We start from the raw sequence: 15,859 nt of genomic DNA on the forward strand, positions 1-15,859 counted from the left end.
CACTCTCTGTAAAAAAAGATATATAGATATATATATATATGTATGTATGTATATATAGATATATATATGTATGTATATATATATGTGTGTGTGTGTGTGTGTGTGTATACACACACACACACACACACATAGAGAGAGAGTTTTATCTCACTTTCTCACATTTTTTATCATACTATTCCAGAAGAAAATTTGAAATATTAAAAAGAAAAAGACCATCCATTTGCTTTTCAAAAGTTTGAATCAATTACTGAGTTAACTTTGCACCTGAAGAAAAGAATGAATTATTGCAGCTTAGTTCTTAATTATACTAAAGAACAATTACACAACATTGAATTTATCATCATTTTGGATTAAGATAAAGAATATCCATTGTTAGGGAAGAAGAGTTTTGCTATAATTATTATTCACCCCAATCTTTTTGCTTGAACTAGGATTTTCAGATTTAACCTAATTTGAAACAAAACAAAACCAAACAGAAATAAAGAATAGACTCTGATTCACCAGATATGCTTAGGGTATTATCCTCATATTCTTTTTAGACTGGAATAAATTTAGAACAGGCAAGCACACTTTTAAATTAAAATTTTTAAATTAATTTTTTAAATTAAAATTTCTAATTTTTCTTTTTGTATTATTTATTTTGATATTTTTCTATATTGTATTTAAATACTAATAAAATATTTGACATTAACTCCTATGTAGTCAAGATAATGTTTAATGAGATTTCAATACATATGTACAGACACATCTTACTGAATCACAGTGTAAAGGATATTTCTTATTCTGGGTCTCTGAAACAAAAATTTGAAAAACATTCTACACTTCTGATTTTGACCCAAGAGTTGCTCAGGAGAATTTTAAGTTTTCAGGGCACCTGGGTAGCTTAGTCAGTTCAGCTGAGTGGGCTCAGGTCATGATCTCACGGTTTGTGAGACTGAGCCCCGTGTCAGGCTCTGTGCTGACAGCACAGAGCTTGCTTGGGATTCTCTCTCCTGCTGTCCCTGCCCCTCCCCCCCCATCCTTCCTTTCTCACTCTCTCAAAATAAATAAGTATTTTAAAAATTAAAACAAATGTAATGCTTATTTATTTTTGAGAGAGAGAGAGAGAGAGACAGTACAAGCAGGGGAGGAGGGCGGAGCAGAGAGAAAGAGGGAGACACGGAATCTGAAGCAGGCTCCAACCTCTGAGCTGTCAGCACAGACCCCAATGCAGGGCTCAAACCCACGAACTGTGAGATCATGACCTGAGCCAAAGTTGGATGCTTAACCCACTGAGCCACACAGGCATCCCGAAAAAAATGTTTTAAAAGAGAATTTTTATTTTTCACATTATGCATATTTTACTTTCTGACTCCACAGTTAAAGAGAGAGTCTAGGATATTCTATTTCTCCTTGTTGGCAGAATGGTGTATTCTCCATTGCCAGTGTGTGTGTGTTTGTGGGGTTTTTAATATTTGTTTATTTATTTTTGAGAGAGTACAAGAGAGGGGCAGAATGAGAAAGAGAATCTCAAGCAGGCTTCACATTGTCAGCGCAGAGCAAATGCAGGGCTCAAACTCAGATCGTGAGATCATGACCTGAGCCTAAACCAAAGAGTCGGACACTTAGACTTTTCAGGCTGAAATAATTTCAGAATTATTTGTAAAAATAGTACAAAGAATTGCTGTGTAATATCCTTTGTTAAATAACAAATATTCAATCAAGCAAAAATTTTTTCGATTTATTTATTTATTTTTGAAAGAGAGGGAGAGAGAGAGATTGAGAGAGAATACCAAGCAGGGTCTTTGCTGACAGCACAGAGCCCCATACAGGGCTCGAACTTCCAAACTGTGAGATCATGACCTGAGCCAAAATGAAGAGTCAGATGTTTCACCAACTGAGTCACCCAGTACCTCCAATCAAGTAAATTTTATTTTATTTTATTTATTTTTATTTAAAAAATTTTAATGTTTATTTTTGAGAGAGAGAGAGAGAGAGAGAGCGTCCATGTGCCTGTGCGAGCATAGGGTAGAGGCAGAGAAAGGGAGAGAGAGGATCCCAGACAGGCTCCATTCTGACAGCAGAGAGCCCTATGTGGGGCTCAAACTCATAGACTGTGAGATTATGACCTGAGCCAAAGTCGGATGCCCCTCAACCAACAAAATTTTAAAGATCTAATTGGTTTTATTAATTGATTCATGAATTGAGCAACATCCCAACTAGCGTGTAGAAGACAGCTCCAAAGGGCTACGGAAAGGGGAAGGTTTTTAAAAGTAGAGGGACGTCTGGGTGGCTCAGTTAGTTAAGCCTCTGACTTTGGCTCCAGTCATGATCTCCCAGCCTCTCACCCAGCTCTGCACTGACAGCTCAGAGCCTGCTTCAGATTCTGTGTCTCCCTCTCTCTACTTTTTCCCTGCTCATTCTCTCTCTCTCTCCTCTCTCTCTCAAAAATAAACATTAAAAAAAAAAAAAAGTAGAGAAGGAGTGGGTGCCTGAGTAGCTCAGTTGGTTGAGTGCCCCCATCTTGATTTTGGCTCAGGTCATGATCTCATGGTCATCATATCATGGTCCTGATCTCACATTCATAAGATCTGAGCCCTCATTGGGCTCCTTGCTGACGGCTTGGAGCCTGTTTGAGATCCTCATTCTCTCTCTCTCTTTCAAAATAAACATTAGGGGTGCCTGGGTGGCTCAGTTGGTTGGACGTATTTTGGTTTTGGTTCAGGTGGTGATCCCACAGTTCATGGTTTCCGGCCCCTGTGGGGCTCTGTGCTGGCAGTGGGAGCTTGCTTGGGATTCTCCGTCTCCCTCTTTCTCTGTCTCTGTCTCTCTCTCAAATAAATAAACTTTTAAAAAAGTAAATGTAGAGAGAATGTGGGGAAAAAAGGAAATTATTAGCAAAGAATCCATTGTTTTAAGCAAGGTCACCCTCTTAAGGGGAATGGAAAGGGACTATCAATAAATTTCCTAGTGCTGACCAGTATATTCCCATCTTGAGGTTAAAGGTTCCATTTCTCGGGTTTTGCAACTGCAGTCAGCTCATGTATTAAGTCTTGGTTTACTGACTTGGGTCCTTAACACGTGACACCATTTTGGGCCTGTGATTTTCTTTTCAGTTATCTTTTTTCAGATTCCCCAAGTGTTAATACTTTACCACATTTACTTTATGATTCATTCTCATTTTCTCTTTCTTTCCTTCTCCCTCCCTCTTCCCCCCTCTTTCCTCCTTCTGTCAGCCATTCACTCAAGTATTTTCAACACAGTTTAAGTGGGGAATACTCTGTTACAAAACCATGTGTTATGTTATTCTCCACACCCAAGCTTTTTCATGATGCATTATTGAAGGGATGGTAATTACACAACAAATAATTAGCATTCTGTCCTCTAGAAAGAAATTCTGGTATCTGAGGCCACAACATCCGCTGCCCCCCCACCCCGTTCACAGTACATGATTCAGACAACCTCGCTGTCCCAGTGTTTGGCCGGGAGGTGCTCCCAACGTTTCAAGTGCAGCGGTTAAGACACTTACCTTGAAATAACAAACGTGTGCTTTTTTGGTTTCTTTCTTTCTTCGTGAAGACCTGAGGATGAGATGTTTTTACAAAATCTCTCTAGAGGTTACCTTGTGGAAAAGGACCCCAGCGCTCCCCTTTTCTACAGAGAAGAAGGAAACAAAAAATTTCAGCGGAAGGACTATAGGGGAGCCGCAGCGCTGTACTCTAAGGTAAGGCACCGCAGCTCAGCAGGAGGGACAATCTCAACGATTTAGCGACGGGTCGTTCTTCAGAGGCTAGAACCTTCCGGCTGAGCCGTGTAGCCAGTGGTTGCCTTGTTTACAACTTGTGAGTCGAATTTGAAAAAGAAAACTGGCAGAATGCTGCCACTGGTTATATGCCAAAACAAAGGGTAGTTTCTGTTACATGTCCTGAATTCTATCAAGAAACTTCTATTCCCAAATTCCCTCCAATACCCTGTAGCGATAGGCTGATTGGCCCTGTGCCTCTGCCTTGCCTGCGTGTGTCAGCTGTCATCGAACTGTGTGCCAGTGGTGTCGGAATGCCTGGTGAGGCTGTTGGTTTGATAGTCCCAATTCAGAGGCCAGCTAGGTGTTTGGTGAGCCGCGGTGTTCGCTTAAACCGGTATGATTTAGATTCAGCTGAACAGGAAAATAAGCCCAATTGCCACAGTGTACTTAAACCCCATTTTGAAGGTTGTCAACAGATGTAGAAATACCTAGGAGATGTTGCAGGTTTGGCTCCAGGCCACAATAGAGTAAATACCGCAGGAAAGCTGGCCAAATGAATTTTTTGGTTTATGGTTTTTGGTGTATTTCTACACTATACTATTTATTGTCTATTAAGTGTGCAATAGCATTGTGCCAAAAAAAATGTACACACCCTAAATTAAAAGTACTCCATTACTAAAAATAAAATGCTAACCATCATCTGAGCTTTCAGCAAGTTGTGATCACTGATCACAGCTCACCATAAGGGATATAATAATGATGCAAGTTTGAAATATGGCAAGAATTGCTAAAATGTAGCACAAGACACAATGTGAGCCAAGGCTATTAAATGGTACTGAGAGACATACTCAATACAGGATTGCCACAAACCTTTGATTTGTAAAAACAAACAAACACCACACACACACACACACACACACACACACACACACACACACATGCCATGTGTGTGAAGCACATTATAATGAGGTATGCCTATGTTTATTTTTTTTAAATTTACACTTATTTGAGAGAGAGAGAATGAGAATGAGTGGGGCAGGGGCAGAGAGAGGGAGACAGAATCCAAAGCAGGCTCCAGGCTCTGAGCTGCCAGCACAGTTTCGACGCAGGGCTCAAACTCACGGACCGTGAGGTCATTGCCTGAGCCAAAGTCGGCCGCTTAATTGACTGAGACCCCCAGGCGCCCTAAGCATGACTCTTGATTTTAGCTTAGGTCTCACAATTCATGAGATCGAGACTTGCATGGGGCTCTGCACCAAAAGTGCAGTGCCTGCTTGGGATTCTCTCTCCCTCCCTCTCTCTCTGCCCCTCCCTCTCTCACTTTCTCTCTCAAAATAAATAAATAAACTTTAAAAAGCAACATAAAATTACAGTAAGCCTCACTGAGCTAGATTTTGAAAAGGAAGAGTGGCTTTTAACAACCCACTGCTCATCATAGAAACTGAAACAAGATCCCAAGAGACTTACTTCCATCCAAAATGTTTAAGAGATAAATATGGGCTCAAAGCAAGCATGTGTCAATCCCCTCACCACGTCTGTGATCTTGTACATCAAGAGAATGAGTGTAAATTTGAAGGGTAGACCCCTACTCTGAATCTTTAACAGGGCTAAGCTTAACGTTTGGAATTAGTTTTCCAGCAACTATCAGACTTATACCAATAGCCTCTGTAACTGAGAAAGCCCTGCTTTGTGATGTTATAACATAAAGTATTGAGTTGGATAATGTGAATTCGTGATTGCTGAAGAATTAAGATTCATTAGATGTAATGATCCATTGATAAGTGGCTTAATAGCTCTTTTTTACAGAGCTGATCTCTTCAACTTTATGCATGTGCATCAGAAATGTGATCATATGGGAAGCCGTTCAAGAAAAACAAGTAAAATAAAAAGGGAAATCAGACAGAAAGTTAAGGTTTGCTCTGGATGTGAAGGGAGATGAGCCTTCCTGTTTCATGAAGTTAGTGTTTTGGGGATTATGGTACTTTGCAATATTCTACAAAGCTACTACTTTCTTTTTTAAAATAATATTTATTGTTTCCATCTGATTATAAAAGTACTATATTTTGTAAGTCACTTGGAAAATATAGAGAAGCATGAGGAGTAAAAAAAAATCCCATAATCAAGGGTAGGCACTGTTAACATTTTTGCTTACATCCATCCAGACACTTTTTCCTCTGAAAATATGTTTTTCTTTTATAAAATTGGGATAATGCTGCACTTACTGTTTTGTAATCTGCTTTTTTCCCTCAATGATTTACTGTGGCCATTTTCTCATGTTATTAAATTTTCCACTACCACATGATTTTTTATGGCTAGCTTAGTGTTCCATTACAGAGAACTACGCTTGATTGAACATCTCCTAATGTTGACAGATTGCTTGGTATCACAGAGCTACAAGGAGTGTCTTTCTATGTAAATATTTTTACACATCTGATTATTTCTTTAAGATAAATTCCTAGAAGAGCAATTGCTGGGTCAACTTAAATGTACATTTTTAAAGGCCTTTGATACTTGATGCTGAATTGTTCTCTAGGAAAGAATTAGTTAACAACCCTTTTAGTAGAATTGGGAATGTTCATTTCTCTGTATCCTAAGCAATACTAATTTTTAAGATCTTGTTATCATTTTAACCATTTATTTTTAATAGGAAATGTGTTTATATAGTTCAAATTTAAAAGGTACAAGAATATATACACAGCGTAGTCTATTTCTTCTATCTCCTGTTTACCAAACACCAGAACCCAACACTGTAAAATGTATCTTTCCGGAGGTATTTGGCATATATAAATAAATACACATAATCTTCCATTCCTGCATGCACATACACTTGTTTATTTATTTTGAGAGAGAGAGAATGCACACACATATAAGCAGGTAAAGGGCACAGAGAGGGAGAGAGAATCCCAAGCAGGCTCCACACTGTCAGCACAGAGCTCTATTCAGGGCTCAAACTCACGAAACCATGAGCTAATGACCTGAGCTGAAACCGAGAGTCAGATGCTTAACCAACTGAGCCACCCAGGCGCCCCTACACACATACGCTTTTTACATGAATATACACAGTTCCGCCCCATGCTATTTTTCACTTAATAATATCTTGAAGATCATTCCACTTCAGTACATTAAGTGCTTCCTGAATCTTACAGCTGCATAGTATTACTTTATATGGATGTATAATTAACCAGCATCTTATAGATCAATATGTAATTGATCCAAGTTGTTCCTTATCTTTTGCGTTTTGAAACAACTCCATGTTGAGAAACATTGCATGTATGTTATTTTGCACCTATCATTGGGGTAAAAGATTGTATCTGTAGGATGAATCCCTAGGAGTTGCTGGTTAAATGGAGATATAAATGATTTAGATGGATATGAAATACATATATATATATTGCTAACTTGCCCTTCATAACCATGAGACCAACATGTATTCCCACTAGCAACACGAGAATACCCATTTCCCCACTCCTTTGACAACTCCATGTGCTATCCGCCGTATTTCTCTTTGCCAATCTGATAGCTGAAACATAGTTTCTCGTGGGGCGCCTGGGTGGCTCAGTCAATTGAGCATCAACTTCGGCTCAGGTCATGATCTCACAATTCGTGGGTTTGAGCCCCGCATCGGGCTCTGTGCTGACAGTTAGCTCAGAGCCTGGAGCCTGTCTTCAGATTCTGTGTCTCCTTCTCTCTCTTTCTCTGACTCTCTCCTGCTCACACCATCTCTCTCTCTCTCTCTCAAGAATAAATAAAACATTAAAAAAAAAAAACATGGTTGGGGTGCCTGGGTAGCTCAGTCAGTTAAGCATCCGACTTTGGCTCAGGTCATGATCTTGCGGTCCGTGGGTTCGAGCGCCGCATCAGGGTCTGTGCTGACAGCTAGCTCAGAGCCTGGAGGCTGTTTCAGATTCTGTGTCTCCCTCTCTCTCTGACCCTCCCCCGTCACACTGTCTCTCTCTGTCTCAAAAATAAATAAAAAACATTTTTTTTAAAAAACATGGTTTCTCAGTACAGTTGGGTTTTTTTCCCAATTTATCATATGGAAACTTTTTTTTATTGTGGTGAAATATGCATTACATAAAATGTTCCATTTTAACCAGTTTTAAGTTTGCAGTGCAGTGGCGTTAAGTACATTTACAAGGCTGTATAACTGATGTGGAAGTGTTGGGACTTGCAGCAAATGGTCAAGAAAGAATTCTCGAGGCATCTTCAGTACAAAGAGGGTGGTTTTATTAAAGCTCGGGGTCCGGACACGTGGGCAGAGAGCTGCATTGGGGTTGTGAGCAGCACTTGACTATATATCTTCCAAGTTGGGAGGGGGCTCGGGGTAGAGTAAGTCTGTAAGGAATGTGGAAGCAAGGTTTCCAGGGCCTTGAGGGGGCTAGCTGTTGTTAGGAGAAGGTCATTTATTATTGTTTAGTAAAACCTTAGTCACGAGACTCTTCAGATGTGTATCAGCGGGCCATAGGCTTGGGGGATGGTTGACAACATATATCTTGAGGTGCTTCAGATAAAGGAAGTTTCCAAAGGAATTCTTATGTGGTAAAGGACACCTACAGGGTCCTGGAGGCTGGGCTAATGTTAAGCTAAGCCTTTTGCCCTTAGCAAAATATTAATATCCAGGCAATTCAGTTCCTAGTAGAAGGTCACTCTGCCCATCTCCAGACATGTCAATGGGCAGTAAGTAGTAAGGAAATTTTAATTTTTTTCTTCTGCCTTTGTTTCCCCACATCACAACCATCATCATCCATTTCCAGAACCTTCTCTTCAACCAAAACAAACTCTGTGCTCATTAAACAGTAACTCTCCATACCTCCCTCCCCCTCCCCCCAGACAACCTCTATTCTGTTTCTGTCTCTCTTGATATTGTCTGTTCCAGGTACCTCATGTAAGTGGAACCATAAAATACTTTCCTTTGGTTTCTGGCTTATTTTGCTTAGCATAATGTTTTCAAGGTCCAGTAGCGTTTTAATTTGCATTTTGCTGATTATGAATGAGGCTGAGCATTTTTTCATGTTTACGAGCCATTTCTAGTTCCCATTAGAACTATCTATTCATATCATTTGCTTATTTTCCTATTGAATTATTGGTCATCATCTTATTGATCTGTAGGAGCTATTCATAAAGTAAAGAAATGAACCCTTTGCCTGTGATATGAGTTACAGATATTTTTTCCAGTTCAATGTTTGCTTTTGATATTATTGGTTTCTGCTGTAAAGAAATGTGTTTTTTAAATAAATTTTTAATGTTTATTTTTGAGAGGGGAGAGGGGCAGAGAGGGAGGGGGACAGAGGATCCCAAGCAGGCTTCACGCTGACAGCAGAAAACCTGATGTAGAGCTGGAACTCACAAACAGTGAGATCATGACCTGAGCCAAAGTCAGACACTTAGCCAGCTGAACCACCCAGGTGCCCCAAGAAATGTTTTATATACTCAACTTTATTAACCTTTTGTGACTTCTGGGCTTTGTGTCATAGTTAGAAAGGTTCCTAACTCCAACATCACTTTAGATTTTTCCTATAGTTTCTTCTAGTGCTCTGAGAGTTTCATTTTTTACATTAAGATTTTGATCCATTGGGAATTTGCCCTAATTGAAGGTTTATCATAAATAGAGAGCCAACTTTATTTCTCTTCCTACTTGTCACAGTACTTTTATTAAATAATCCCTATCTTTTCTCCAGTGATTTGAGATACTGCCTTTATGATAATTATTAATCCTTGCCAGTTTGGTGGTAGAAAGAAAGGAGGCCTTGTGTGCTTCCGTGTGCATATATTTTACTCTCCACAAACTAATTAACTATTTGTTTTCCAAGAAATAAGTGTCATTAGTGTATTTTCATTTGTGAATTTCTACGTGTGGCCCTCGCCCTTTGTCGTGTGCAGGATTATGCTTGGGATATGTTCCTCCGTGCTCGTTTACCTTCAGGATTGTTTGGGCTGAAGCAGTGTCTGATGCCGCTGTCTTCCAAGTGCTTTGAATATTTATTTTCTCACTCGATCTTCACAGCTTTGCTCCAAGGTAGTTAGAAATGAAGCTGAAGCACAAAGAGATCCAGTAACTTTCCTAATTTCATACCATCTTTCATAGCAGAGCCCTTGTCAGGGAAGAAAAAAACACAAACTGTGGAAATGCTCGTTTTTCCAGATGCCTGGCTGGCTCAGGTGGTGCAACACGGGGCTCTTGATCTCGCGGTCGGGCGGTCGTGCGTTGGAGCCCACGTTGGGTGTAGAGATTATTTCTTTTTAATGCTAGTTCCCATGAATCCTTTTAACCGGTTCATTGTTTTGCAGGGAATATCACATTCAAGGCCTCACACTGCAGACATTTCACTGTGTTATGCCAATCGCTCTGCAGCCCTCTTCCACCTGGGTCAGCATGAAGTGAGTATCAGGGTGCATGGTGTGACTGGAGAGGATCTGGAGGGGGTCCCCTGGAAGGCAGACCTGCTCTCTGCTCCTACCCGAGAGCACTAAAACTAGGCCAGGCTGCAGCCGGTTGAGTTGGAAGAAAATTGGTGTGCTCCCAAATTTATTCTTCGCCCTGGTTCATTTTTCTCTCCTGATTCATTTTACCTATCACAGATGATCATGTACTGGTTGACAAGAAAGTGTCATGACACATGGCACGGGGCCATGGACTGTATCCAGTGGGTCAGCAGTTCTCAGTGTTGAGATCAGCAGTGACATATGTTGCTAATAATAACTCAGGTTCCACGTGTTTGCAAACTATTTACTTGTTTGTTTGTTTTTAATGCATAGAGCACGTTCAAGATCATCCCTGCAGTACTGAGGCTCACCCTCAGTATGCCATTTGAGTGGGCAGGTCCAACTTGCGGGAAATGCCTGTGAATGCCTCTGAGGAAGGGCTTTATACGGGCCGCTTTCTTCTCAGTCCCTAGTTTAGATCTAAGGACAAGCTCTCAGACGTCATTTTGGTACATCCATTTTTGGAATAACACAGAAATGCAAAATACTCCCTACAATTAAGAACTTTCGGGGGGCACTGGGTGGCTCAGTCGATTGAGCGTCCGACTTAGGCTCAGGTCATGATCTCGAGGCTCAGGAGTTCGAGCCCTGCATCACATTCTGTGCTGGCAGCACAGAGCCTGGAGCCTGTTTCGGATTCTGTCTCCGTCTCTCTCTGGCCCTTGCCTGCTCACTCTCTCTCTTTCTGTCTCTTAAAAATAAACAAACATTAAAAAAAACATTTTTTAATAACCACAAGTTCATACCTATTACCCTTTGAACTAAAAGAGACAAGCAAGAATTTAACTCAGGCCCTAAGCGGAAAGTCCTGGACAATTAAGGACAACGGTAGCAAGAGCCTGTGTACTGTGCAGCCTTAACAACTCCCTGTATTCCCTGTGTTTCTAGTTCCCTTCCCGCAGCAGTGATTACCATGCGTGGAGCACGAACGATGCCCCAGGCACTCTTTTTGGCCTTAAGGAGAGTGAGTACCTTATTTCATCCTTAGAACAACCCTGTGAGGTTATTATCCCTGTTTTTCAGATGAGAACACCAAGACACTTAGAAATGAAGTTGCTTACGCAGGGTCCTCCAGCCCGTAAGGTGCAGTCCGTAGTGGAATGCAGATCTGTGTGGCTTCTACGTGTAAGGCTTTTTTCCCTCAAAACAGGAATATTCAGGAAAACAAACACAATATCCTCAGCAAGTATTACTTAACCACTCACAAGATCACACGGTAGAATATGATTTAAAGAAATCAGCACGTGGTTATAGTTGCTCCATCTTTAATAATCTTTTAGCTTTCCTTTGTTATGATTTTCAGTGGACACTGAAAAGTAGGGACCAAGGGTCATCTGGGGATTTCCTTTCTGTTTGCAGATGTGTCTTAAAGACATCATGAGAGCGCAGATGCACGGGTATCCAGAGACACTGCAACCCAAGATGCTGTTGCGTAAGGCCGAATGTCTGGTGACCCTGGGGAGACCACAGGAGGCAAGCCAGACCATCAGCGATCTTGAAAGGAGCTTTGCTGCCAAACCAACCCTGGCAGCTGCTCAGTTTCAGATTCTGCAGAGAAACCTCTGTCGTCTGAAAATGAAGGCACAAGAAAAGGAGAATCTCACAGAAACCTTCCCAGCAGGTCTAACCAAAGCCTTGGAGGATATGGACCTAAAGGAAGAGAATGGGCAAATCCCCAACGCGGCGTCATCTGTCAGCTTACGCACAGACCCCCTAAAGGGCCGCTATCTGGTTGCCACAAAAGATATTCCCCCAGGAGAGCTCTTGGTGAAGGAGGACGCTTTTGTGAGCGTCCTTCACCCGGGAGAGATGCCACCACTGCGCCTCCCAGAGAGCAAGTGGGATACCAGGGTTACCAATGGGGACCTCTACTGTCACCGATGTTTAGAGCACACGTTGGCCCCCGTTCCCTGTGACGGGTGCAGCTATGCCAAATATTGCAGCCAGGACTGTTTGCAGCGGGCCTGGGATCTGTACCATAGCGTGGAGTGTGCTCTAGGGGGGCTGCTCCTCACCCTGGGTGTCTTCTGCCACATTGCCCTGAGGTCTGCTCTCCTGGCTAGATTTGAGGATGCAAGCAAAGTCGTAAGGAAGCTTTGTGGTGAGACTAGGAACAAAGACTCGTTTTCCCCCGAAAGCGAGGCTCAGGCACAAACGCTCACTTGTGACCTGGGAGGGGAGAGGGAGAAAAGAGACAATCCGCGGGAACCCCCCATTCCGGGATGTGATCTGAATGGGAAATATGAAAGCAATTACAATGCCGTCTTCCACCTCTTGCCGCATACTGAAAACCAGAGCCCAGAGCACAGGTTTCTGTGCGCTCTGAGTGTCTCTGCGCTGTGCAGGCAGCTCGAAGCAGCCAGCTGCTGCAAGCCCCCGGCGGCCGGGCCTCCTGTCCCGGGCTCCGGGCCGGCCGTCTGCGGAGCGGCCATGCTGAAACACATGTTGCAGCTGCAGTGCAACGCTCAGGCGGTCACCGCCATTCAGCACACAGGTAAGAGTGAAACTGGTTTCGCCTTCTGATACTGTCCTTGCTGTAGCTGCTATCTGGGGAGGAAGAACTGTGAGTGGAAACAGTAGCCTTCAGTCACATCGGTGGTCTAAAGAGAAAACACCGCTAGCTACCTTGCATTGTCATGATTATGGCATTGAGAAACTATGTGCCCGTAACACATTTTTTTATTCCACTCTGCCTCGGTTTTCTCATCTCTAGAATGGGTGGTTTATGGGGTTTGGTTTTGTTTTTTAGTTTATTTTTTTGAAAGAGAGAGTAAGCACGACCAGGGGAGGGACAGAAAGAGAGAATCCCAAGGAGGCTCCATGGTGTCAGCACAAAGCTAGACACAGGGCTCGAACTCGAAAACCATGAGAACATGACCTGAGCCGAAATCCAGATTTGGATACTTAATCGACTGAGCCACCCAGATACCCCACTAAAATGGGTAGTTCAATCCCACCTAATTTTACTGAGTTGTGAAGATAGTGTGTTTGTAAAAATACTTTAAAAACCCTATTACTAAGAGGTGTGTGTGGTTATTATAAAATAGTAATCAAAGAAGACTGTAGAAAGAAGAAGGCCTGTAGTTGAGTGAAGGTATCCGAATCTTATTCATGTGACTCAGCCACTCTGTCACTTCCCTTTCCAATTGACAGATCTCCCCCAATCTTCTGCTTTAAATTTCCAAGAGAGCAATCTGGCCAAGCACAGCTTTTCACACAACACCACCATGAACTGTTGGTCCTTTGGTCTGTGCCCAACAGTCTAGGGGCCACCCCTAGACACAGACCAGCCTCACCCTGCTTGCCTGAAACAGGTCCTATAGATAAGGCTATTTAAGGCTATTCATGTGGATGGGGAGACGGGATGTGCCCAGCATCATGGCTGACACTGCACTGACAGCAGGTACTATTAGAAAAGAGATGGTGTTTCCAGTATTTTCTATTGTATGATCTCCATTTTAGCAGACACGGTTTTTCTTTTTTTTTTTTTTTTTAATATTTATTTATTTTTGAGAGACAGGGAGAGAGCATGAGTAGGGGAAGAGCAGAGAGAGGGAGACACAGAATCTGAAGCAGGCTTCAGGCTCTGAATTGTCAGCACAGAGCTTGACGTGGGGCTCGAACCCACGAACCGTGAGATCATGATCTGAGCCAAAGTCGGACACTCAACCGACTGAGCCACCCAGGCACCCCAAGACACTGTTTTTCAATTCATTTAGGTTATTATACTTCTCTCAATATTTTAAATACCCCTATCGAGGAGAAAAATTACATATTCCCTAAACCTAGGATTGATATTAAATGTGACATTAGTAAGCTATACGTCCTTAGGTCTTTGATCTTCTCACATTAGGTAATCTAAAATTTTGTCAACCTTTTGTATGCATGTTTTTATCTTTAATCTTAGTTCACCTGCCAAGTTTTATGATGTATAGGCATTTCAGTAGAGGCATTTTGGAGGAAGACTCTCTTTCCCATCCTGAGGCACATGGAACATCCAGAAATAGCACTGGGTCATCTCATAATACGAGGGACTCTGACTGCAAGCCAGCCTCTGTTTTCTTCTCTGCTTTCATTTGCTTCTTTGAGCCGTTGCTACCTTCTAAAATACATCTGTTGAGTGTTTTTCCAGAATTTTGTTTTCCCTTGGATACATTCCCTGGCATATTAAAAAATATTATTTTCATTGAGTTCTGTTTTTGAGAATATAAAAAAAATAGTATATGGGGCTTCCAGATTATAATGGCAAAAAGTTACCAACTCCTGATTTTATTGTGTTTTGCCCTGAAAGTACTTAATAGAACAGACAAAACAGATATCAATGTAAGTAGCTCTGAGAACTACAGAAATTATTGTCTGGGTGGACAATAGCCTGCTGACCCCTGAGACAGAATAGAGAGCCATGTGGACCGAAGGAGTTTTCCATCCACTTTCCCTCATGGGCCTGTCCCTTACCGCCAAAGAATCTTAGCCTAAATGTTTTTGCTCCATGCACATGATACTTCAATATAGTCAGGTTTTTATTTGCATAGCGAGTTTTGGGTAAAAATTTTCCTAAATTGTTCGGAATAAACTTTTGGATAGTAACCGACTGAGCCACTTAGGCACCTCTATCTATAAAGTTCTATGTTTTATGGATAATTTATTCCTATTTACATGATGTTTTTAAAATATATATAGAAACAAAATGGCTAAATGCAAAAATACCAACATCTTAACAGTAATCAATTCTGAAAGTGGAAATATGGGTGATTGCTACTGTCTTCTTTGGACTTCCATATATGTATGTGGAATCCATATATGTGTGTGTGTGTGTGTGTGTGTGTGTGTGTGTGTGTGTGTATGGATTATTTGTTTTTCTTCTATGTAGGCTTCATGCCTACCAACACCGGGGCTTGAACTCATACCCTGAGGTCAAGACTTGAGCTGAGATTCACCAAGGTACCCCTGAACTTTTTCTATATTTTTAAAATTAAAAACACTGATTCACACAGTAGTAACAGTATTCTAGTAAATTTAAAATGGATTCTATACTTATTATTCTAGGGGGAAAATTTTTTCATAACCTTCACTGAGCAAAAAGATGATAAAGATGGTAAAATGAGTTTTTAAGTAATTATAAATGGGCTAAACTCTAAATGACTCTTTCAAAATGGGTAAAATAAAATTTATGTGTGCCTGGGTGGCTCAGTCAGTTAAGTGTCCGACTTCGGCTCAGGTCATGGCCTCGTGTTCCGTGAGTTCGATCCCTGCGTTGGGCTCTGTGCTGACAGCTCAGAGTCTGGAGCCTGCTTCAGATTCTGTGTCTCTTTCTCTCTCTCTTTCAAAGATAAATAAAAATTTAATTTTTTTCAATTTAAATCCAATTATATTCTGTTTACAAAAGTGATAGATATAACAAAGTAGCACAAAGTGTTTGAGTGACACATGTCATGAATCACAAGCTAATCAGTGCTTTGGTATTAATATGAAATAGTAGAACTCAAGATATATAGTAAAAAGAAGCAATTTTACTTTTGAAAAGGAAACCTTCCACACTAAAATACATCATCAACCTCTTAGCTCTCAGAAACATAGAGATTGTGTCTATAAAACAAAAATGATTAACTACACAAGGAGAAACTGATAAAAATTCCATAGTTGTGAGAAACT

At 41.3% G+C, this 15,859-nt stretch overlaps 1 protein-coding gene across 7 annotated transcripts in view; it reads left to right on the forward strand.

Moving 5' to 3' along the window:
* SMYD4 (SET and MYND domain containing 4) overlaps nt 1-15,859 on the forward strand; it is a 45,094-nt gene that overhangs the window by 10,790 nt on the left and 18,445 nt on the right. For 6 of the 7 annotated variants that reach the window (XM_029928639.1, XM_029928645.1, XM_029928640.1 and 3 more), the window contains exons 3-5: nt 3,559-3,703; nt 10,013-10,102; nt 11,567-12,701. In XM_029928639.1, coding sequence (XP_029784499.1) covers nt 3,559-3,703; nt 10,013-10,102; nt 11,567-12,701 — 1,370 coding nt within the window. The remainder of the gene's footprint in view (nt 1-3,558; nt 3,704-10,012; nt 10,103-11,566; nt 12,702-15,859) is intronic. The other variant, XM_029928642.1, reaches the window with a different exon arrangement.

Source organism: Suricata suricatta, chromosome 17 (genome assembly GCF_006229205.1).
Source record: "Suricata suricatta isolate VVHF042 chromosome 17, meerkat_22Aug2017_6uvM2_HiC, whole genome shotgun sequence".
Classification (NCBI taxonomy): domain Eukaryota; kingdom Metazoa; phylum Chordata; class Mammalia; order Carnivora; family Herpestidae; genus Suricata; species Suricata suricatta.